At 45.5% G+C, this 23,702-nt stretch overlaps 1 protein-coding gene across 1 annotated transcript in view; it reads right to left on the bottom strand.

The window, feature by feature from the left end:
* Nucleotides 1-1,923: 1,923 nt before the first annotated feature.
* NALF1 (NALCN channel auxiliary factor 1) overlaps nucleotides 1,924-23,702 on the bottom strand; it is a 610,127-nt gene continuing 588,348 nt past the window's right edge. Inside the window, exon 3 of the mRNA XM_052650287.1 lies at nucleotides 1,924-2,213. Within this exon, the coding sequence (XP_052506247.1) occupies nucleotides 1,924-2,213 (290 nt within the window). The remainder of the gene's footprint in view (nucleotides 2,214-23,702) is intronic.

Raw genomic sequence — 23,702 nt, forward strand, 5'->3', positions numbered from 1 at the left:
ATTATTTTGAATATTCTTAACAGACTGGAACAAAACAGGTTTTTGTTTCTTTTTATTCAAAACAAAATATGCATACTGTAACGCGTGTCGCAGAGTTAGGTATGATGCAGAGATTAAAGTTTTGTTTCAACAAAAACAAATGCCTGGGGGAATTTCATAGCTAGAAAGTTAAGAACTAAATTTTGTTCGCTAAGAGGACCTGTTCCACGGTTTACCTTCGTCTCCCAGCTGTACAGCAGTCATCCCTGAATCGCAGTTCCCGAGTGTAGTTAGAGAATAGTAAGGAATGTGAAGTGGTTATTTTTTAAAATTATTTGTTTTGTTTGTTTTAAAAACAGCCCTTATTAACTCTTCCTTTCACTGATTCTACTGTAAACTCATAAAAGCCTTGTTTGTTTGTTTTTAAGAAAGCAAATTCATAGACACTCAGCGGGTGAAATGTTCCCACAAAAAGGAAAAATACAGACAAAGCGATCGGAGTTCTCCTCTCGTCTTCAGCTACCTAGAGCATGGGACGGTGACAGCGATTCTGTACTTGAATGGAGATGGCTGCCCTACTTTTTTGAAAAGAAGGTCTTTTCCTTAATGCTGAGTTGGATACACTTTATACCTGGAGGAATTAAAAACCCTGTGTGTGGGAATACCGGGCTGAAATGGTCTAGATTCTGTATGCAGCAGGTGTCTGTGCACGTCTTCCAACTCCCCCACAACAGAAAAGGAGGGAAAAGAAGTCCAGATTTGAGTCCTCAGATTCCTTTCCCCCTGACTGTGGGCGGCACTTGCTCGAGTATTCCTGCACCAGAACTGAAATTCTAATGAAAGCCCAGACGCCAGCGGGCTTCGGGGGGGGTGTCCCCACCTCCTCACACCCCCTACCCTGGGCGGCTGCCCCCAGCCACCTGACCAGCGAGGAAGGCCCGGGGCCCTTGGGATGAACCCAGCGGAGTTCAAGGTAATTTTCTTTGCTTTTTTATTTTCAACATAAAGATGTGTTAACTGTCTGATGCCACCTGTTAAGGAGAGCACTTGTTTGTTCAGCTAGAAGGGGGCCCCCCTTTCTGCAACAGCGGCTCAGAGGCCCAGCAGAGCAGGCGCTGTGCCCCCGCGGTGGCGATAAGGACTGAAGCAAGCGATGGCATCTGCTGGGGAGGGAGGCCCTGGGCAGGTGGGGTGGGGGGGCGTGGGTTCCTTAGGCAGGAGGGAGAGTTAGGGAGCTTTTTATTTTATTTTTTTTCTTGTTTTCTTTTTTTTTGTTTTTTTGTTTTTTTTCCTTTTTTATGATTTTTTTGTGTGTTTGTGTGTGTGTTGTAGTTTTTTTGTTGGTTTTTTTTGTTTTGTTTTTTTTTTTGGCTATACCGCAAGGTCATAGCTGTCATTCTGCTAATAGAAACAGACAGGACATGAGACAGAACTATCTGATGAACACACACAATGACTAGAAATATATATATATATATATAGAGAGAGAGAGACAGTGAAAAGACTTAGTTTACCTCTGAGAAACCATCCCCCAAAATAAAGCCTGTATTAACAAGTGCAAAAACAAAACAGATAAACTCAAGTCCAAAGGAAAGCAAAGAAAACCTCCAAACATTAAAACACAGTGTATAAAATGGTGTGAGAAATCGAAGTCACTTTCCAGCCTTTTAGTCCGTAAAAAGCTGTGTGTATGTGTGTGCGTGTGTGGTGTGTGTGTGTGTGTGGTGTGTATGTGTGTGGTAGTGTGTGTGTGTGTCTCCTGGTTTGGATTCAGGCCATTCAGGCCTTGCGCCAAGGGATGCACGCGCAGGTCCGGTACCCAGGCAGGGATGTGCGCGCAGGTCCAGTACCCAGGCAGGGATGCGCCCGCAAGTCCGGTACCCAGGCACGGATGTGCGCGGGCGGGCGGCTGGGGCGGCGAGGACGCTCCAGGGTGCGGAGTCCCTACTCCTCGCTGGCCGAGCGCTCGTCCAGCGCGTGGACGCCCCCGACGCCCAGGGCCGTGGCGTTGTGCGCCGCTGAGGCCGTGAGGACCGTGTGGAGAAGCATCAGCACGAGGACGCACAGTCTAAGTCTGCTGGGGCCCAGCCTGGGCGCCGACGAGGCCGAGAGCGACGTCCGGGGGCAGGCGCCGCCTCTGTCCACTGCCCCCTTGGAGGGGCTCTTGGGTTTTGCTTCTCTCCTGACGTCACAGCATTCTGGTTCATCATTGGTTAGAAAGGTTTCGTAGAGCCCTGGGTGGGGGATGAAGAAAGCACAGGGTTAGCCGGAAGGAAGGTGGGCAGGAAGGTGCTCAGGGCGGAGGGCAGCGGGTGACCTTAATGTCTGATCCAGCGCATCGTCATAGCCAGTGTAGAGGAAGGTCACGGCACTACGGTCTGGGTCCACGGCCCCCCGTGCTCCCACACCAGCACTTTTAGGTTCCTTGCTGTTCTTTTTTGGACTCTTGGTGGTCACCCCCTGAAAGTTCTGGCTTGTGATGGATATTCGGGGATGAAAGATTTCATTGCATCCAAATCAGAATCCCACCTTCTGGATCCATGTGGTGCCACCAAAGACATTCAGCCACCATTATTTTTTTCCTTAATAGGACTGTGATTAATTAATGCAATGCATAAAGTGACACCACCTAGTCATACTTTAGCATATTTCATTTAGGAAATAACCACCCCACTGTAATACCAGAGCTACAGGGACCATGTCAATAATCACTTCCTTTCCGGAACCTTACCATGGTTCCCATCTCCCTTTCTTGATGAATCGGCTTAACCATCTACACACCGAGTGGGTGACCCTTTTCCGAACACGTCTCTTATTCTTCCATTTGCTATTATCCTATTGATGCCTGCTTAAACTGAAGCCTCTATTGTCTTCTGCCTGGACCTCTGCCCCATGCTTCTTCCTTTCCAGTTCTCCAGCATTGCTTTTCAGTAATTGTGGGTGTAACTCATTTCTCACTCTCTTATTTTCTCTCCTTTTTTTTCCTTCCCTAGTCACAGAATCTCAATCACTCTTCTTCCTCTAAAAATACACACTGTTCTTACTTTTAAATTGACAAATGGATATTTTGGAAACTTTTGATGGGTGAAAAAATAAAACAACTGGCTTTCTATAACCTCTCCAATCTCATTTCTTGTTACATCGTATATAACATTTTTATGAGGTTACTTAAGCCATTTTTTATCTTTTGACTTGACTGAAACACTTTCTTATGAGAGCATGATGTTTCTACATCAATTTTATTGTTGCTCTTAAGCTTGAAAAACTTAAAAATGATGATAGAGTAGCTGTAAGGATTAAATATGATTATGTATGTAAAGTGCTTGACTCAGGATATAGCACAGAGAAATAACTTGAAAAAATCCGGCTACTCTGAATTGTAATCACTATTCTTAATAATGTCTCAGGCTTCCCTGGTGGCTCAGATAGTAAAGAATCCACCTGTCAAAGCAGGAGACCTGGGTCCCATCCCTGGGTCAGGAAGATCCCCTGGCAAAGGGAATGGCTACCCACTCCTGTGTTCTTGCCTGGAGAATCCCATGGACAGAGCAGCCTGGAGGGCTACAGTCCATGTGGTCAACAAGCATTGGACACGACTAAGCGACTAACATACACAATAATGTCTCCTTGGCTCTACTTAATTCATGAAATCAAGTCTCCTGGGTCCTCTTTCAGACTCACTGCTCAGGGCTCCAGACATCCTGAACTACTGGCAGTTCTCAGAACATGTGACACTTTCACCCAAATCTGTACCACATGGCCCAAGCTTCTTTCTGGAATTTTCTCCATCAATTCATAATTTTAATTTCTCCTTCAATAGAGCAATTATATCTTTTCTTTTAATCACAATTGCTCATTTTCATGGCAATTTCCTTACTTATGTGTCACTGTATGAGCAAAATCTATATAGTATCAGCCTCACATTCCCAAAATGTTGCAGAATGTCTGAATAAAATATACTTAATGAGATTTGTTACATGAATAAACTCAATATATAGTTACTCAGTAAAAGAGTCTATTAAATAATACACAATGCAACCTTCATTTCTTAAAAAAATGACCAAGGTATCCTTATAATGATGCTTACAATAGTCATTTCTTCTTAGGCATTCAAAGGTAAACTTCACCTTCGCCTAGGTAGAATATGGAAAAAAAAACTGAATTAATGAGGTCTGCAGCTCTGACATTTTTATTGTATGATATTTCTTTTTTCAAAATAAGATACCTCATTGGTAGACTAGTCATTTATTGAAGTATATAAGTTTTTTCAAAATTATATTCTTAAGAGTTTATAGTTAAGATTATAACAATAGAAATCTAAAGCACATTTAAATAAACATTTTGGAATGTTAACAGTCAGAATACAGAGTATGTTTAACAATGTCATCCAAATAACAAGTTCTTCCCAAGTTGCTCAGAACCAGCTTGCTGATTTATACCTGAAGTCATTTCAGAAAAAAATAAGGTAATTCATTCAGGTCAATACATGTACTCTTCTTGACTAAAAAATTAATACTCTTTCCCTTTTCCATTTGTTAAGAACTTTTATTCAGAGTTACACATTCATATTAGTCATCAAATACTTCTACAAGATACTTTATTAAAAAATTCATCTACCCTCCCATCTCAAATTCTTCCTCCTCAGAGGCAAATATTGCCCTTCTTTTCTTTCTTTCTGTACTAGCTCCATTCCTGGAAATAACCTGCTTTTCGCTCTTCTTGATTTTTCATTTTTTTAAAATCACTATCTATAGATCTCCCCCTCCCCAGGACACATGAAGATAAAACATTCATTCTGAGCCTTCTCCAGGCAAAAGTAACCCCCATTCCTCTATGGTGTAGCAAGTGTAATACATATGTTCCTTTGTTAGGATGCTGTAAAAACAAGTCTCAACTCAGATGTGCAGTGAACTTTAATTTTCTGTTCTTATTCCAGTTTTTCCTAGAGGTAACGATTATCTTAGAGTTTTCTATGTACTTACTAATTCAATACCCAGTACTTTGCCAACTCTTTCCTATCAGCTTTATTTTCCTAAACTATCTCCTGCAGTCTTTAACCATCTGGGCTGGTTGCTTTTATGCCTAATGCACAGATTCCAGCCTGAAAACTCCAATGAACTTCCCTCTTGGCAATGCTGGCAGCCTCTCTCCTTTCTCTTTTTCCATATTCCTCTTAGCTCATTTTGGTGGACCAGGCATCTAGTATTTTCATAAGGACAAATTCCAGAGTAAATGTCTGAGAAGCTGTATGCCTAAAATGCTTATCTCACATTTACCTGATCATTTGGCTAATCATGGAATTCTGGTCTAGAAATTCTTATCCTTCAGATTTATTTGAGCATTACTCCCATAATTTTCCCCCACATGGCTCAGTGGTAAAGAAACCGTTTGCCAATGCAGGAGACACAGGGAACCTAGGTTTGATCCCTGGGTTGGGAAGATCCCCTGGACGAGGAAATGGCAACCCACTGCAGTATTCTTGCCTGGAGAATCCCATGGACAGAGGAGCCTGGCTACATTCCGTGAGGCTGCAAAGAGTTGGACACGACTGAGAGACTGACACCACTTAATAATCTTACTGAGGTCGTCTCTTTTTAAAAATGCTGACGCTGTCATTTCCGAGAGCTCTTTTATATGTAAGTAAAGTCAAGTCACTCAGTCGTGTCCGACTCTTTGTGACCCTGTGGACTGCAGCCCACCAGGCTCCTCAGTGCATGGGATTCTCCAGGCAAGAATACTGGAGTGGGTTGCCATTTCCTTCTCCAGGGGATCTTCCCAACCCAGGGATTGAACCCGGGTCTCCCGCATTGGAGGCAGACGCTTTAACCTCTGAGCCACCAGTACATCATTTTTCATATGTACTCTGCATTTTTGCCGAGGTGGCTGTTCTCGCTTCGCAGGGGCCGTGTACGCTTTATCGCTCTGAGATTCTTGCAGTGCTTTTGTTTTGCCCTGTTTCATTTCCTCCCAGTGTATGTTCTGTTTTCTCCGAGTTGCTTTTCTCTTCTTTGCCTCTTATTTATTTATTTATTTTTTTAGCATGGGAAACCCTGCTCATGTCTGTCACCCGGTCCAACAGTTTTTTCCAGCCATCTCCAAAAAATAGGGTTCCCCTCCCACAAGGGAGTATGCCAGCGTTTTTCTCTGCCGAGGGTGCATGGGCTGCAGAGATGCCTCATGAACACAGCTCCGCCGGTCCCCTTATGTCGTCACCTCCTCCGAAGTGTTCCATGGTGTCCATTCCTGTGCCTGCGTGGAGTCTTGTGGAAAAATCTGGTTGACTCCTTGCTTCCTCTCTGCTGCTTTAGCATTCGTTTCCCCAGGCGTCAGCAAATCCTTTCAAACAGGCACCGGCCTTCTTCCTGGCTTCTACGAGGGCGTGGTGGTTGTCGCCCCATCCAGTCTTCCGCCCTTGTGGATTTCTGCCTGGTAACAGTGTCTTTCTCTCAGGTCTGCCTGGAAAGCTCTGCTGCGTTCTTCCATCCATCTGTCTGCTCTGTCCCCGTGTCTGATCACCCCTCCAGCCAGAACTGCTGCCTGCAGCTGGATCAAGCCTGTCTCGGGGTCTCCTCGGAAACTCCCCGAGGCTGAGCACAGGCCCTGGGCAGCCACCTCCAACAACCAGGGCACCTGTGCAAGCCAAACCAGCCTCGGATTTTTTTCTGTTTTTTTTTTTTTTTTTCATCTGCTGAATAACCTTCTTCTCTTACTCCCTCACAGGTGTGACTCCGAGTTCCTCCTGCTCAACCATCTGGACCCAGACACCTCCTAGGAAAGCCACCTTAGAGCAACTGACTCTTCCTCCTCATTCAAAGGGGCCATAAGGACACATTGCCAAATGAAAGAATTTTTCAAATAATAATCTCATTGCACAAATACATAAGGGGGTGAACAAAGGGCAAAAGCAGATTTTCAGTTAAGGAAATGTTGTTCTGATACATTTCGCTACAAACTCTTCTCTTTGCAATCTCTAATGGACCAATATCTATCTGACATTGAATTATAACAGCTATATTCTTGATCTTTTTATACTTCTCTCTGTAGTGTGTTGTACACTGAAGAGTTTCCCAATGATCTGAAAGGACAGTTCAATTCACTTACACTCACTGTCAGACCTGTAGTGCCTGTTCTTACCTTAATCATCATGTGACAACATTTGCAAACATTTAAAAGTGTTTCTTGACCATTTCCTTTGTTGCTTATCTAATCATTTGCAGTGTGGATTTAAGTGCATATCTTCTAATTTGTTAAATATGTGCAATTATTAATTCTACTAGAACTTACCTTTTATTAAAAAAAAATCACACATTTGGACAAATTTGTCTGATTATCAGGATCAATGATGAAGAAGTTATCAAAATTTTACTTCCTTCAATTTCTCATCCCTCATCATTTTTGAGGCTATAATCAGATGTCTAAAACTTATTTATTATCAAATTACTAACATTTTGTATCTTCCCCTCAATGATAATATTTGCATATTGTTTTAAATGTACCTTACTCAGGGATTATTCAGTTGCATTTAAAAGAAACTTACTAAGAGCTAATTTAGGCAACAACACCAAACCAAACCAAGTACAGTTAATGGGAGGAATAGGTCAAAAATTCAAGGCTATTCCATAGTCAAAACTATGGGTTTTCTAGTAGTCCTGTATGGATGGGATGTAAAAGTTGGACCATAAGGAAGGCTGAGCACTGAAGAATTGATGCTTTTGAACTGTGGTGTTGGAGAAGACCCTTGAGAGTTTCTTGGACAGCAAGGAGATCAAACCAGTCCATTTTAAAGGAAATCGACCCTGAATATTCCCTGGAAGGACTGATGCTGAAACTTCAACACTTTGGCCACTTGATACGAAGAGCCAGCTCTGGAAAAGACCCTGATGCTGTGAAAGATTGGGGGCAGGAGAAGTGGGTGACAGAGGATAAGATGGTTAGATAACATCATGGACTCAATGGACATGAGTTTGTGCAAACTCCAGGAGATGGTGAAGGACAGGGAAGCTTGCTTGTAGTCAGTCCATGGGGTCTAAGAGTTGGAGGTGACTGAGCTAATGAACAACAACAGCAGCCTTTCTTCACTTCATCTTGTTTTCTGCCCCTTTCTGTCCAAGCTGGCCGTGTTTTTGCTAATATAAAATTCTCACTGGCTTTGTGAGACTCCACGTCACAAGATGCTCCCCGACAAGCCCTTCCTAGATAGTCCCTCCTATACTTAACAGCTGCTCCTCAAAGGGCTGAGGGGAATCTATGAGTCACTCCTAATTGCTTCAAAAGCCTTTTGTACAACTTAATGCTCTGACCTTCCAAACTTCCTGAGGTCATAGAATGGTTGTACAGACACAACCTCAGGATTTTCGTTTTGTTTTCTCTAGGGGATGATTTCCCAAGAGCAATTTTTTTTTTTTTTTAATCTTTTGCCATCTCGGTAGACTGAGATTTTTCCAAATCATCAAATCCTGGTTTCTCATTGTTTAATAATTACTCTCTCAGCGTGTGTCTCTCCTTTTGCATTTTGTATAAGTGGCAAGAAAAAACCAGGTCACACCTTAAACATTTGCTTGGAAATCTCAGCTATGGAGCCAACATCATCACTTAGCATCTCTGCTTTCAAGATAACTGCAGATACAATTTTGCTAACCTTTCTTTCTTTTAAAATCCATTTATATATTTTTGGCCGTGCTAGGCCTTAGTTTCTGCACAGAGTTTCACTAGTCTTGACTCATATGTGTAGTTGCCCTGCAGCATGTGAGATCTTATTTCCCTAACCAGGGATCAAACCTGTATCTTCTGCCTTGGAAGGCTGATTTTTAATCACTGGACAACCAGAGAAGTCCCCTCTGCTAAGCTTTTTGATACCACGGAAGATGTTTCCAATTTCCAAGAACACATTCCTCATTCCCTTCTGAGCCATCCCTGGCAGGTTTGAATGACCATATTCCTACTAACATCCTTTTGAAGGCAATCTGGGCTTTTTCTGTCATGCTTCTCAGAATTCTTCCAACTTATTCTACTGCCTGGTTCCAAATGCATCTCTTCATTTCTAGTCAATCCTAAAGGAAATCAACCCTGAATATTCAGTGGAAGGACTGATGTTGAAGCTGAAGCTCCAATACTTTGGCCACATGATGTGAAGAATCAACTCATTAGAAAAGACCCTGATGCTGGGAAAGACTGAGGGCAGGAGGAGAAGGGAGCAACAGAGGATGAGATGGTTGGATGGCATCACCGACTCAGTGGACAAGAGCAAACTCCGGGAGACAGCAAAGTACAGGGAAGCCTGGCATGCTGCAGTCCAAGGGGTCACAGACAGACGCAACTAAACGACAACAGTAAAGGCATTTGTTGCAGCTGCACTCCACTTCTATGTGCCAGAATCCCTATTAATTTTCTATTTATCGCTGCTATAAAAAGCTGTCACAGACATCAGAGTGGCTTAAAATGGCATCCAGAAATAGCCTCACAGCTCAATCAGTTGGAGCCTGGAACCAGCCCAGGCTCCAACCTATTGAGCTGTGAGATTACACCTGGATGCCATTTTAACCCAGGATGATGTTGGTGACACTATCTTATGAGGCTGAAATCAAGGCGTCGGCCATGATTCTCCACACTGGGTCAGGAGGCTGGCGGAATTCAGTTTCAAGTGGTTGTAACGCTGAGCTCTCTGCTACCTTGCTGGTTGCTGTCTGGAGACTCCTGAGCATCCAGAGACCTCCTGGGTCCCTGGCTCACAGCCCCTTTCTCCGTCTTGAAATCTAACAACAGTGCGTTGAGTCCTTCCAATGCTGTCCATTTCTGTGATCTCTCCTTCAGCTTCATCTTTCTGGCTGACACTTCTGTATCCTGTGATTACGCTGGGTGGGCCTGGTTAGCCCAGGATGATCTCGCTAGTTTAAGGTCAGCTGATTAGCCACCTTAATGCCATGTGAAAAGTCCTTTCTTCCATGTAATGTGCCATATTCATGGGCTTATCAGGAGAGACCACAGGGGCTAAAATCTTGGCTATGACACAGACGTTAATATCCTTCTCATTTCACTGTGGGTTCGGATACCTTGTGACATCTCTTTGGATATTTCATATATTTGTTGTTTTCTTTTTTTTGAATTGGAATTTGATGTATCACTTTTTTTTTGGTAAATTAATTTATTTAATTGGAGGCTAAGTACTTTACAATATTGTGGTGGTTTTTGCATTACATTGACATGAATCAGCTATGGGTGTACCTGTGTTCCCCATCTTGAACCTCCCTCTCACCTCCCTCCCCATCCCATCCCTCAGGGTCATCCCAGTGCACCGGCCCTGAGCACCCTGTCTCATGCATCAAACCTGGACTGGTTGTTTCCTAAAATTTCAAGAAATTATATCTCCACATGGCTTCTTCGCAGCTTCTCCTTCTGGGGCTCTTGCAATCTAACCATGGTTTTCTTCCACACTGGAGAAGTTCCTTCTAGCATGGCTCTGATTATAAATTCCTTTCCCCATTTCCACCTTCTTACCATTTTTGTTGTTTCATTTTGTTTTATCCACATGGGATGGACTCTGGTCCTTTCCTGCAATGCTTCTTCCTCTTGTCACCTTCAGTTGTCACGTCTCTCCTGGAGGCAGGACTGTCTTCAGGGTGAGTGAGCGGAGATGAAATGGGCAAATGTCAGCTCCCTTCCCGACACCCCGAAAGTCCCTAGTAGGAAGGCTTCTTCACACCCACCCAGGAAGCGCGTTCAGTGTCCAGAGAGTGGATCCGGGCATGTGTGGGCAGGCGCGCCGCTGCACAGGCAGGACTGGGGAGAGTCTGTTGGCTCAGACGTCAGCTCAGGGCCTTTAACCCATCGCCGAGCTCCTGCTCCTTCTGCCCTGCTCTCTCTCTGTCCCCGGAGCAGCTCATGGTCCTCACTGGGTCCCGGTGGCAGAGGTGGTCCCCACACGGGCTGTGGTCTGCTCTCAGAGCCTGCTCTGCCAGCCCACGAGGTTCTGTGTTCCCCAGAGGTCTGCACTTGCCTTTGCCCTCCTGTACATTTTTAAAACCAGTCTCTGTTTTAGCCATGTCCCACTTCCTAGGTTTTATAGCTTCCATGAATGTATCCCGTTTTGTAGTTTTTACTTCAACTTCAGTAACGGTCAGAGGTAGGTGGGAAGTAAAAGTCTGGTTTCAGCTTGCCACCTTGAACGGGAAGTCACACCCAAACTCAAATGCAGTGGTCTGGTCATTACCAAGACTACTTTCTGGAGGGCTTCCCAGCAGCGCTCATGATAAAGAACCCGCTGGCCAATGACGGAGATGTAAGAGACGCAGATTCAGTCTTTGAGTTGAGAAGATCCCCTGGAGAAGGGAATGGCAACCCATTCCACTGTTCTTGCCTGGAGAATCCCATGGACAGGGGAGCCTGGAGGGTTACAGTTCATGGAGTCACAAAGAGTCGGACACCACTGAAGGGACTTAGCACAAGACCATTTTTTACTATCACATAAATCCTTAGCATTGCAAAAAACAGTTTCTGAAATCAGTGTTTCACCTTTAATATTCTTTTGTTTTATATTTGTTACAACAGTGGTTTCACATGCATATAACCTAGTATTTATTTAGAAATAACATACAAAAATATATAATTAGCACCAGTATACAAGTTGTATCTACATTTTAAAAAAAGGTAAAAATAAAATAAGTGGCCTGTAGAGATTTTGCTAAATTTCTGCAATTATTTGATCATTGGCCTGGTAAAACAATATAAAAGAAGTCAATCTCAGAAATCTAGAAAAAAATTTCCAAATCATAGTGACCATCTGCAGAAAGAATAAGACTTAGGAGCATCTATATATTTATAATCTTTACAGTATCTTTTTAAGGCACGGGCAAATCGTAAGTAATTAAAGTATGCTGTTGTTGCTGTTTAGTTGCTAAGTCGTGTCCGACTCTTTAGGACCCCATGGACTGTAGCCCACCAGGCTCCTCTGTCTATGGGATTCTCCAGGCAAGAACACTGGAGTGGGTTGCCATTTCCTTCTCCAGGGGATCTTCCTGACCCAGAGACTGAACCTGTGTCTCCTGCATTGGCAGGTGGATTCTTTACTGCTGAGCCATCAGGTAACCCCCAATTAACGTATATATTTGAAACTGATTAGTTTTATTTTGAAAGGAGTAGTGGTGAGTGTGTGAGACCCATATGAAAAGTTTTAAGGCTAATATCACTTTTAGCTGTAACTACTCCATCTTTACTATGAACGCCTAGCAATCCATTTATCTCCTGGAGAACACTATCTGTTTAATGAAGGACAGAAACCAAGGATCATGCATTAACGCCACTGAGCAGTAAGAGATCATTTCAGTGGACTGAACATATTAGCACATGTACATAACCAACAAAGGTCCGTCTAGTCAAAGCTATGGTTTTTCCAATAGTCACATATGGATGTGAGACTTGGACTACAAAGAAACCTGAGCGCTGAAGAATTGATGCTTTTGAACTGTGGTGTTGGAGAAGACTCTTGAGAGTGCCTTGGATTGCAAGGAGATCCAACCAATCCATCCTAAAGGAAATCAGTCCTGAATATTCATTGGAAGGGCTGAAGCTGAAACTCCAATACTTTGGCCATCTGATGTGAAGAAATGACTCATTGGAAAAGACTTTGATGCTGGGAAAGATTGAAGGTGGGAGGAGAAGGGGACGACAGAGGATGAGATGGTTGGATGTCATCACTGGCGTGATGGATGTGAGTTTGAATAGGCTCCAGGAGTTGGTGATGGACAGGGAGGCCTGGCCTGCTGCAGTCCATGGGGTCACAAAGAGTCGGACACAACTGAGCGACTGAACTGAACTGAACTGATAACCCAATAGTAAAACATCAGTACACGTATCAGGAATCAGGAAGAAAGGGGATATAGAGTCTCAAGAACTGGCCACACAAGTGCCTGCTTGTGTAAAGTTCATTCAGGGAGAACAGCTAAGTGCACGCTAGACAGAAGACAGATTGCTCTCAAAACTGAAAACTGTACCAAATGAAGATCAAAGGCCCACACTAAAATGGCAGAGAAGTCCTACAAAGAATTCACTCATTTCCTAAGACCATAAGCTAAATTTAGGGATAAATTAGAAATGTCTTAAAGCTCAACAGAGAACTTCCTCAACAAAGGGTCCTAAACTTCTAGGATTTTACTAAAAGAACAAAGACTGTCTTCTGCAGCCTCAACAGAAGTAACATACAGCTGATAAATATCATGTTACATTGTTATTGCCCTAAAATGGCTACAGTGATATTTTTAGTTATGAAAAATTTATTCTAAGTAAATAAAGAGGGAAAAAATGTATCAGATGAAGAACATATTTGCTCACCAAATACATGGTTTAATTTTCCACTGCATCCTTGATGATTCCTTTTAGGGTGGCCTTGATGTAGAGTTCACCGAAGGGCTGAAGGAGAGCCGTGTGGGGAGGAGCCCACACCCTAGACTGCAGCGGTCTCCACCTGTGCAAACCATCAGAGCCAGGGGCTGCTGGTGGGACAGAAAGACCTGTGTTCTTCCTCCTGTCCCAGGTACCAGGGGTTTCCCTGGTGGCTCAGTTGGTAAAGAATCCGACTGTGATGTAGGAGACACAGGTTCAAGTACTGGCTGGGGAAGATCCCCTGGAGGGGGAAATGGCAGCCCACTCCTGTATTCTTGCCTGGAGAGTTCCATGAGCAGAGGAGCCTCCTATGGGCTACAGTGCGTGAAGTCAAGAGAGTCAGGCAGGACTGAGCAACTAAACCATCACCGCCACCAGGGGCTTGAACCAGGCGTGGCTGGTCAAAGTCACTCGAGGGAAGGAATGAGAGTCTTGACTTATTCTTATTCTTATAATCTTGGCTCCTCTTCCACCCCCATGATCCACCTATGGTTTCAAGGTGCCTTCATTTTTCTGCTTGGGTTGCCCTTACAGATGGGAAGGCTGTGTATGGGATTTCATGAAGTGCATTTCCAGAATTCAGAGAAACTCGTCTACCTGTGTCACGTGAGTCTAGGGGGAGGTGAAAATAGCGGGTCTCTCCTAGATGTTTGATCCCCTGGAAAAGGAAATGGCACCCCCCTCCAGTATTCCTGCCTAGAGAATTCCAGGGACAGAGGAGCCTGGCGGGCTGGGACAGTCCATGGGGTCGCAAAGATTCGGACATGACTGAATGACTAAGGGCAGCGTTGTTACCCAGGAAGAAAACTGCAGGGTCCTGGTTAAGGAAATTACCTGTTCTACTTATTTTTGCTATTTTTCCCGTGAAGTGACGCGGTGGAGCTCACATACTGTAAACCAGTGTTATGTTTTGGTAGATTACTCAGTCTTTTTTAATTTGGAAATCCTTAGTAATGGTGACTCTGCAAAGGAAATAGCCTTAAAAACAGGAAACTACATTAAAAAAAAAAAAAAAAGCCGACGGCTGTGGAATCTCAAACAGTGACTGGTAATTGAAGAGAGAGTTTTGCTAATGCTTTGATCCATCCACGAATGTATTTAGAGTACTAACAACATTTCCTGCTTTTCTTTCCAAAAAAGAAAAACAGACTTTCTGTGTAATCACAGAACATGCTCAAACCATCCCGTGTGTGTGCTCTCCTGCCCACACACACACACACACATTGATGGCTTTAAGACATCAAAACACCTCGTAAATAGACCCTGACTTCAAATATGTGCTTTCTTTTCAATGAGGTAGGGGGAAACTATTTTCTTAATGCGATCACCAGTTTTTGAAGCATTAAATGTGAACAAAAATAGTTTTGATTTTCATCAAAATGTTTTTACTCAAAACAAATGCCAAAACTTAGTTTGTCATACTAGGACTCTAATGAAAAGCTAACATTCTAGAATTGTTAGTGGATGAAGTAAGAAAATTAGTTTCAATATGTGAGAGTCAATATTAAATTTAATGAAAGAATTTAACCAGAATGATCATCTTTATTTGTCAGATGTGAACTGAATTGACTTCCAATAGTTTTGACATTCGAAGCAGGGCATTCAAGTGAAAATAAAGTATATAAGACAGCAAATTTTTTAAAAAAAGAGTTATAAAAATGTTGGAAGGAATGAGGCTGATGGCAGGAAGGTGGGTGTTTGGGGAATGAGCTATAGGCCCACTTAAAGAGGATATGGCTCATTAGAAGGCAGACTTCCATAAAAAGTAAAGTCATATCTTAGAGTCACACATATTTTCCACAGGCAGATTCTGACATGTCATTTGACTAAGGACAGTATCAGCTATGTTGTTGTTGTTGAGTCTGTAAGTCACGTCTGACTCTTTGCGACCCCAAGGATTGCAGCACGCCAGGCTTCCCTGTCCTTCACTATCTCCCTGAGTTTGCTCAAACTCATGTCCATTGAGTGGGTGATGCCATCCAGCCCTCTCAAACTCTGTCGACCCCTTCTTCTCCTGCCTTCCATCCTTCCCAGCATTAGGGGCTTTTCCAATGAGTCGGCTCTTGGCATCAGGTGGCCAAAGTACTGGAGCTTCAGCATCAGTCCTTCCAATAAATATCCAGGGTTCATTTTCTGTAGGACTGACTGGTTTGACCTCTTGCTGTCCAAAGATATCGGGAGAATTAGTTGTTTATCCTCTCAGTTACAGGGTCAGGTAGAGAAGCATGGTTTGGTTGATTTTATCCAGTTGCACTTGGGTTATCTCTCTGTCATGCTTCCCAGCTGTTGCTCCCTGAGGTTTGGTATCTGACAGTGATCACTAATTAGTCAAGAAGTGCGAAGTGACAGAGATAAAATTGTATCTGTTCTTTGAGAACAATAAAGGCATGTGTTCTGGTTTCTGTTGATTACATTAAAAATACATATAGAAAGGTGTGTGGGTGTGTGGGTGTGTGTGTGTGTGTGTGCGCATGCGCTCAGTAGTATTCCAACTGTTTGTGATCCCCTAAACTGCAGCCTGCCAGGTTCCTCTGTCCTTGGGATTCCCCAGGCAAGAACACTGGAGTGGGTTGCCATTTCCTCTTCCAGGGGATCTTCCCGACCCAGGGACTGAACCTGTGACTCTCTGTCTCCTGCATTGGAAGGTGGGTTCTTTACCACAAGCGCCACCTGGGAAGCCCATAGAGAAGTATATATAATATAAAAATGTAATTATATATATAAGTATACATATAAAAATACATAGAAAATACATAGTAAACTGGGAAAGTATTAAGCTGAGAAGATATGAAGAACAGTAAAAATGAGTTTTTGAAGTATGTATCTCTCAGAGGCAGTACAGCATAACCTCATGCGCTGAAAAGCAGACTCCTTGGGCCTCTAATTTTCCACAAGAAAACGGAGATGCAGGAAAAGGAAAAAACGCATGCGTGATGGCAGAGAGAAAGGGAAGAAGGGAGGGGAGGAAGGAAGAAAGGGCTATCCATTCAATTAAGAATCAGACAGATATTAAGAGGAGCTATAAAAGAGGAAAAAAGGACCACACATGTAAGGAGAGGGTCACGGCTGAGGGAAGGCTGGCCACTCCAGATACGAAGTGAAGTTCTGGTGAGCGGGAAGGAAACCTGTGCTGCCCAGGGAGCCCGATGCCTGCGCTTTAGGGGGAACCTGGGAGAAGAGTTGCTTCCTCTGTTCCTCAGTGGTCTTTTCTGCTCAGTTCAACTGCTGAGTGGTCATGTTGGATGCATACGGCTGAGAGAAGCCCCTGCTTGCTTCCTCACTGCTCAGACCTTTCTAGGTGACCCCTGGATCTATGAACAGTCCAGGCCTCAGTCCTCCTTACAGTCCAGACCCAAGCATCCATACAGCCAGCAGGAAACCTGCCCTTAAGAGCTCGTCGACAGCTCATGTCCTTCCAGCTCTAAACCTCCGTCGGACTCCACATATGGAGTTTCCCTGATTATACATTCACGATTGGTTCTTTTGTGCTAATTGATGGAGCTCATGATTTTTAATACATTTCACGCTTTTCATGATGCTCCACGTGTTTTAAGTATTCCATCTTTGTGGAAAGAATAACAGAAAAGAATAGGGATACAAGCCATTCTTCTTGTAAGGGTTGAGACTGGGAGTTTGAAAGCTGTCCACAAATCTCACAAAACTGTTATATAAAAAATGTGCCTGCATTTCCTCCCGACACCACAAGAGTGGGCTGGAAATGACGAGAACACACACATTTCCAAAAGGAAGGCAGTTTATCTAGAGATAGAACGTTTATCTACCTAGATGTTGCCTCTTTTTCATCAGGAGTTCTTTTTTAGAGCAGTTTGAGGTCGGCAGCACTGTTAAGCAGAAAGTAGAGCGATTTGATTTTCCAAACTGAAAAGTCGCTAACTGTAGTTTCATGAGTTGAAAGGTTTGCAGATTCAGGTTTAAAATCTTCTGATTAGGAAGCCTTGAAAACCGTGGACACAGCATACACAACAGCTTCGCAAACTGCATGCGGTGGTTTTAAATTCCTTCAAAGGGAAACTCATGAAATCGATGAAAATAATTTTCTCATATAATTAAAACCGAGCCGTATTGGTTAATACTCTTTCTTCCTCATCGTTACTCTCTCTGCATAATTATTAGCCTCCAAATCCTCTTGGCTGAGTTGTCTCCTTGCTTTTATAATTCCTTTTTATTGCTTCTTCCCCTCTAATCCCCCAGAAGTTCTGAAGTGCACAGAATCTGTCTCCATGGAAGGGTGAGGCCTTATTCTGTTCTTGAACAAACAATGCTGAATGTGTTTGTTCTAGTCCCAGACCGCCAGGCGTTGTGCAGAGCCGACGGGACAAGGCGCTGGGCAGCTTACACGTTAGGACTTGACGGCCTCACGGCTTTGGAGGCGGGGGCCAAGACCGGGGGTAGGCTGGGGTGCAGGTGGTGGTTTTCCCTGCATCTTCCCTCCAGGTATGCTGCAGGTCCAAAGGGCCCTGTTGGCAAGGACACTGCTGTGAGATGAGTTGAGGTGTTAGAGCCCTCAATTTTAGCTCCTCTGAATGAGACCGTATTTAGAGAGGCCCTTGAAAGCGATGATTCCTCTAGAAGGAGCTCTTTGGAGTGGGCCCGAGTCCAGGGTGGTTCCTATGAAAAGAGGAAACGTGGACCCGGAGGAAGCCCCTGGGCGCACACACGTGGGAAGAGCGTGCGAAGGCCCGGGGAGAGAGGCCTCTGGAGAAGCGAAGCCGGCCAGCACCTTGAGCTGCATGCCTGGCCTCCAGGGCTGAGGGATGACACCTTCTGTTGGTTAAACCCCCGTCTGTGGCATCTCGTTATGGCAGTCCAAGCAAGTTAACATGCCCGCTGGTCAGCACTGATGACTTATTCTGATGACCTCGTTTTAACCTGATTACCTCCGTGTGTGTGTGTGTGTGTGTGTGTGTGTGTGTGTGTGTTAGTCGCTCAGTCGTGTCTGATGGCTCCTCTGTCCATGGGATTGTCCAGGCAAGAATACTGGAGCGGGTTGCCATGCCCTCCCCCAGGGGATCGTCCCAACTCAGGGATCAAAGCCAGGCCTCCTGCAATGCAGGCACTTTCTCCACTGCCTGAGCCGCCAGCCACCCGATCGCCTTCATAAAGACCCGATTTTCATATCAAGTCACATGCTGAGAAACTAGGGGAAGGGGTTGAGACTTGAATTGAGCGACAGCAGGCAATGAAACCTTGACACCCAGTTTGGGGGGCATTCAGAATGTCAGTTCCACCAGTGAGCTGTCACACTGTCCATCAGGCGTAAAGTCCTCGTCTCCCAGGTGAGTGAGCGACGTGTGTGATGCGTCTGAAGGACACTGGACCTGAGTCTTCACTTTGCCTGTGACAGGAGGGTCACCGTGAGGGACAGAATGGCTTTTCGGGGAAATGCGGATGTTCTTTTCTGACTCCAGCAGAGGGACGCTTTGTTAAAGCGCACCTGCTTCTCAGCCCCCTTGCTGCAGTCGCCGTAATATTGCCGGCGACAGACGCAGACGGGAGGAGCCTGGTGGCCCTGCACGGGATACCCACACTGTCGGCCTTCCTGGGACTTCTCCCTCCTTGAACGAACTATCTGTCCGCACAGCAGGGGCTATCACAGAAGGCCCCCCCATTAATTAATTCATTCACTATTTGTTCATTGAGCACAAACAGTGTCAAACGCCTTTGGGGGCGCTGGGATACAGCCATAAACAACATGTGCTGTGCAGAGTCACTCGATCGTGTCCAGCAGTTTGCGATCCCATGGACTGTAGCCCGCCAGGCTCCTCTGTCCATGGGATTCTCCAGGAATGAATACCAGAGAGGGTTGCCATGCCCTCCTGCAGGGGATCTTCCCCACCCAAGGATCGAAGCCAGGTCTCCTGCATTGCAGGTGGATTCTTTACCGACTGAGCCACCGGGCATGTTGAAGAATACTGCAGTGGGTAGCCTATTCATTCTCCAGGGATCTTCCCAACCCAGGAATCCAACTTGTGTCTCCTGCATTATGGGCAGATTCTTCACCAGCTGAGCTACCAGGGAAGCGATAAACAACATGTATGTTCACAGAAATCTCCCAAAGCATGAAGAGAATGCTGGGGAAGATGAAAATTATTCATACCCCAAGAAGAAAACTTTAAAAATGATTTTGAACAGTAACTGCATCATGGGTAAAAGAACTGACCTCCTAAATTTTTACTAATTTGAGGAAAACTTCACATTAAACATGAGAGTAAACACTACGATGATCTGATACATTAACATCTGATGGCCGTCTCATCTGGTAATGTCAAGCCAGGCCACCAAAGAGACAAGATTTCAAAATTGAGAAGAATTGATTCCTTTTACGTTTTAAAATGCACCAAATGCATCCTTTCCTCATGGGACTCAAACAGACTGAACTCAAAGCAGACACTCGTGTAGAGTCACAGTTATCTAGGTAAACATTTTAGAGGCCTTTCCTGTTCAATCGCTCAGTCTTGTCCGACTCTTTGCGACCCCATCGACTGCAGCACGCCAGGCTTCCCTGTCCTTCACCCTCTCCTGGAGTTTGCTCAAACTCATGTCCATTGAGTCGGTGATGCCTTGGGTCCTTGTCTTTCCCCTTCATAGTAATATATGTGTAGGTCTGTATGTGTGCAGTCTAAAACGTTTGCTAACTAGTCAGACTGAAAAAACCTAGCCTTCTAAGCACAGACTCCTCCAGAGGACAGTGCCAGACATTCCCCTTTCTGTAAGCAGGACGGATGGTCTAGGTAGAAAGCACGTGTGATGTTCACTTTCAAGGTACGTGATGGTGTGAAAGCAGGATGTGTGTGTTGAACTGCTGGAGACGGCACCGCACACGCCACAAGCTGTGTGTCCCTCGTCTCTCTCCCTACAGAGGGACCCTGTCCTGCTGGAGGCTAGAAAGCAGGCCTTTGCTTCCGGGCTCACTTCCGGACAGACCGATCACCGGTCACTTCCTGTTTCACTAGTGATGCAAACACTGGACTAATAGCCAGCAAACGTGGGACTATCCTAGCTTCTGCAGTAACAGGTTGTGGGGGGCAGGTTAAGGGGGCGGCAGCTCTGCTTAATCCCGCACAAAAGTGGCATCAGACTACATGACGTCTGTGACTCGGGCATGCCCTAAGACAGACCGAGTCATGGGAGACCATTGGAATGTCCAGAGCAGTTTGGTGCCCAGGACAGCTAGTAGGTGGACACAAATGCTTCACAGAGGCTTGGCTGCAGAGATGTTTAACTGCAGACACAGTTAGTAAACACCTTCACTGGAAAAGGTCTCACCTGTTCTGGGAGATCCCTCTTTGCGCAAAGCTATAGGGCTTCCCTGGTGGCGCAGCCGGTAAAGAATCCACCTGCAATGCGGGAGACCCATTGGGTCGGGAAGATCTCCTGGAGGAGGAAACGGCAGCCCGCTCCAGTATTCTTGCCTGGAGAATCCCAGGGACAGAGGAGCCTGGTGGGCTGTAGTCCATGGGGTCACAATCGTGACCCTGACTGCCCAGGGTGCCCTGCTCTGGTCCTTCCAGGGCAGCATTCAATCGTTGTGGCTTCAGCGACAGGCTGCCATCCGTCCTCGGGAGCTCAGAGAGGACGCGATGCTCCTGCCCAGGCCAGCCAGTTTCAGTGTGGCTGTTGGTTAGCATGGGCTTTCCTGGCGGCTCACATGGTAAAGAATCTGCCTGCAGTGCAGGAGACTTGAGTTTGACCCCTGAGTTGGGAAGATCCTCTGGAGAAGGGAATGGCAACCCACTCCAGTGTTCTTGCCTGGAGAATCCCATTGACAGAGGAGCCTGGCGGGCTACAGTCCACGGGGTCGAAACCGTGAGATAATGTCACTAGGGTCCTCGCCAGGGGGTGTTAAAGAGAGGACAGCTTTTTGCTCAGTGACCTGGGGACAGGCCAGGAAGTGGCGGCAGGCTTCGCCCCTCTGGCTCCTGGGATGGTGAGCCCCGAGCTCCCTGCCATACAGACTGGGCACACCTCAGGGCTGATTCTACCCCAGGCCACACAGAAGTGCCAGGCATGGGCTCCTCAACTCTCCCCAGTCTAATCCCTTTTGTTTCTCCTCTTAGATCAGGAGGGGTAGAGATAGAAAGTGCAGAAGGACCACTCAGACTATGTCAGAATGTCTCCCAAGTTTGTGGAGGTGTGCGGGCTTGTGAGGGTACGGCCAGCACGCCTGGAGGCAGGTGAGTTTATCACCAGTCCTGCCTGGCTCTCCCACCAGCATCATCCAGGGGGACCTGGAGCCAGAGGCCGTCCTCCACCAACACCCAAAAGGATGGCCGAGTGGTCTGCAGCTGGAGCGCTTCGCCCTCACGTTGCCCGTCTGACTCAGACAGGACTGGCCGCGCTCAGGGTGATATGGCCGCAGACCACCCGTCTGACTCAGATCCGGCCCTCGGCTACCAGGAGGGGCGAGAGTGCTGGAGGCCCAGAGCGGCCAGCCCCTAGTAGTGATGAAATAGAAACCCAGCGGGTGCAACTTTCCAAAATTCCTAGCCACGGACAGAACCCACCAACTGAATTTCCACTCCAGGGCTCTTCCCCAGCATTAGCCTCCTTGCTCAAGGCAAACTTGAGCTGCTGTGGAAACACACAGAGGTGGACGTCGGGGAAGACGATCTTAAGTATGAGAACCTGAACTCAGATCTAAGTATATGCATTTAATCCGAAAGTGCAGTGTCTTCATGGAAGACGGTGTCCCAACACATGAAGGTAGTACATGTTATGCAAGGTTTTTAGAAATAACTTGTTTTCATATTTCTTATTCTAGCCTGATCATGGGTTTCCCTTGTGGCCCAGCTGGTAAAGCATCCGCCTGCAATGCGGGAGACCTGGGTTGGATCCCTGGGTCAGGAAGATCCCCTGGAGCAGGGAAAGGCTACCCACTCCAGTATTCTGGCCTGGAGAATTCCGTGGATTGTGTAGTCCCAGGGCCTTAAAGAGTCGGACACGACTGAGCGATTTTCACTATCCTGATCATGCTATCTTCCTTCACACTTCCCTTTTGGCCTAAGTATGTATGTAAAGATTTTTTTTTTTAATTGCAATACGTGGTGCTATAGCTAAGTGGTATTTCATTATTCTTTCTTCCAGGGTCTGAGGCGGGGGAAGCAGAAACAAGTTTTAGACAAATCATGAAACATATTCACATGCTGGAGAAAGAACGGAAATTAAAAATATCATAGATGTCCAAATGAAGAGATCTCTGGGTAGCAGATTATTCTACTAAAATACTCCTTTGGTGAGAAAATCTCTTATGTCATCTTTCTAAAAAATCTTTGATCAATTCTGCAGTCACGTCAGGACACGATTTGGGAAGGTTTGTTCACAGTTGCGAACTCTCTTCTGTGAATGACACGAAACATTTTTTTTAAAAATTCCTTTCTGATATGATCGACACGCATATCCAAATATTCTTCTCCATCACTGTCTCCACTGATTATTGAATTTCCCGGCGTGCGGGCCATTGTCTGCTCCCTGCGGGAGCACGTCTGTGCCACCAGGGGGCGCCCGGCACCCATCACATCATAATCAGAACTGTCACCCTAACCACGCACCAACAGCCAGCCCACCGTGTTTTCCCGACGGGCAGAAACATAACCTCCTCCTTGTCACAGCTCAAAAAATGAAATGCAGAATTCACACAGAATTCTCAAATATGTTTTATCTCCATTGTCAGTAACCCCCAGCAGATCGATGTCTACTTTTTTCTTTTTTTCCTTTTCAATAATTCATCTATGAAAAATACGGCAGCAGCTCCTGTCGAGTCTCTTTTATCCATCAATCAAGAGGCAATTTTCATAATGTTTGTTACCATAGCACCTGCAGCCTGCGCATGCTGCTTCTTCTGGGTGGTTGATGCTGGTTCCCCAGCCCAGGTAAGCAATCAAGAGCTTCCTCTAGGGGATTCAGGGGGAAGGCGAGGGAGTGTGTGTAGGGGGGGAACCCTGACTGATTAGCAGGATGATGGGTTGACAACATAGAAGCCATGAACGCCTCCACCCCCTCACTCTGAAGACGAAGAAACAGTTTCTAAAATAGTAGAGCGGTCGTGGGAACCCAGCTTGAGAGCAGAGCCCACTCTGAAAAGTTTTAACTCAATAAAGCCTGCCTTCCAATGACAGGCTTCACCCTGACAGCACCTCGGAATTTCTCCCTGATTAATTTCTCAAACGCTGCTTCAGCAACATGTCAGTTTTCTTCTCTAACAGAAAAGCCAGGAGAGATCTCCAGGCAGAGTCTTTCCTTCGTCTCCTAAGGCGGAAGCAGAACCTAACATCTGAGGATGCCCTTCTCTCCTCTAGCTTTGAGGTTACATTTGGTCTTGACCTTCAGTA

This window comes from Budorcas taxicolor, chromosome 12 (genome assembly GCF_023091745.1).
Source record: "Budorcas taxicolor isolate Tak-1 chromosome 12, Takin1.1, whole genome shotgun sequence".
Lineage (NCBI taxonomy): Eukaryota > Metazoa > Chordata > Mammalia > Artiodactyla > Bovidae > Budorcas > Budorcas taxicolor.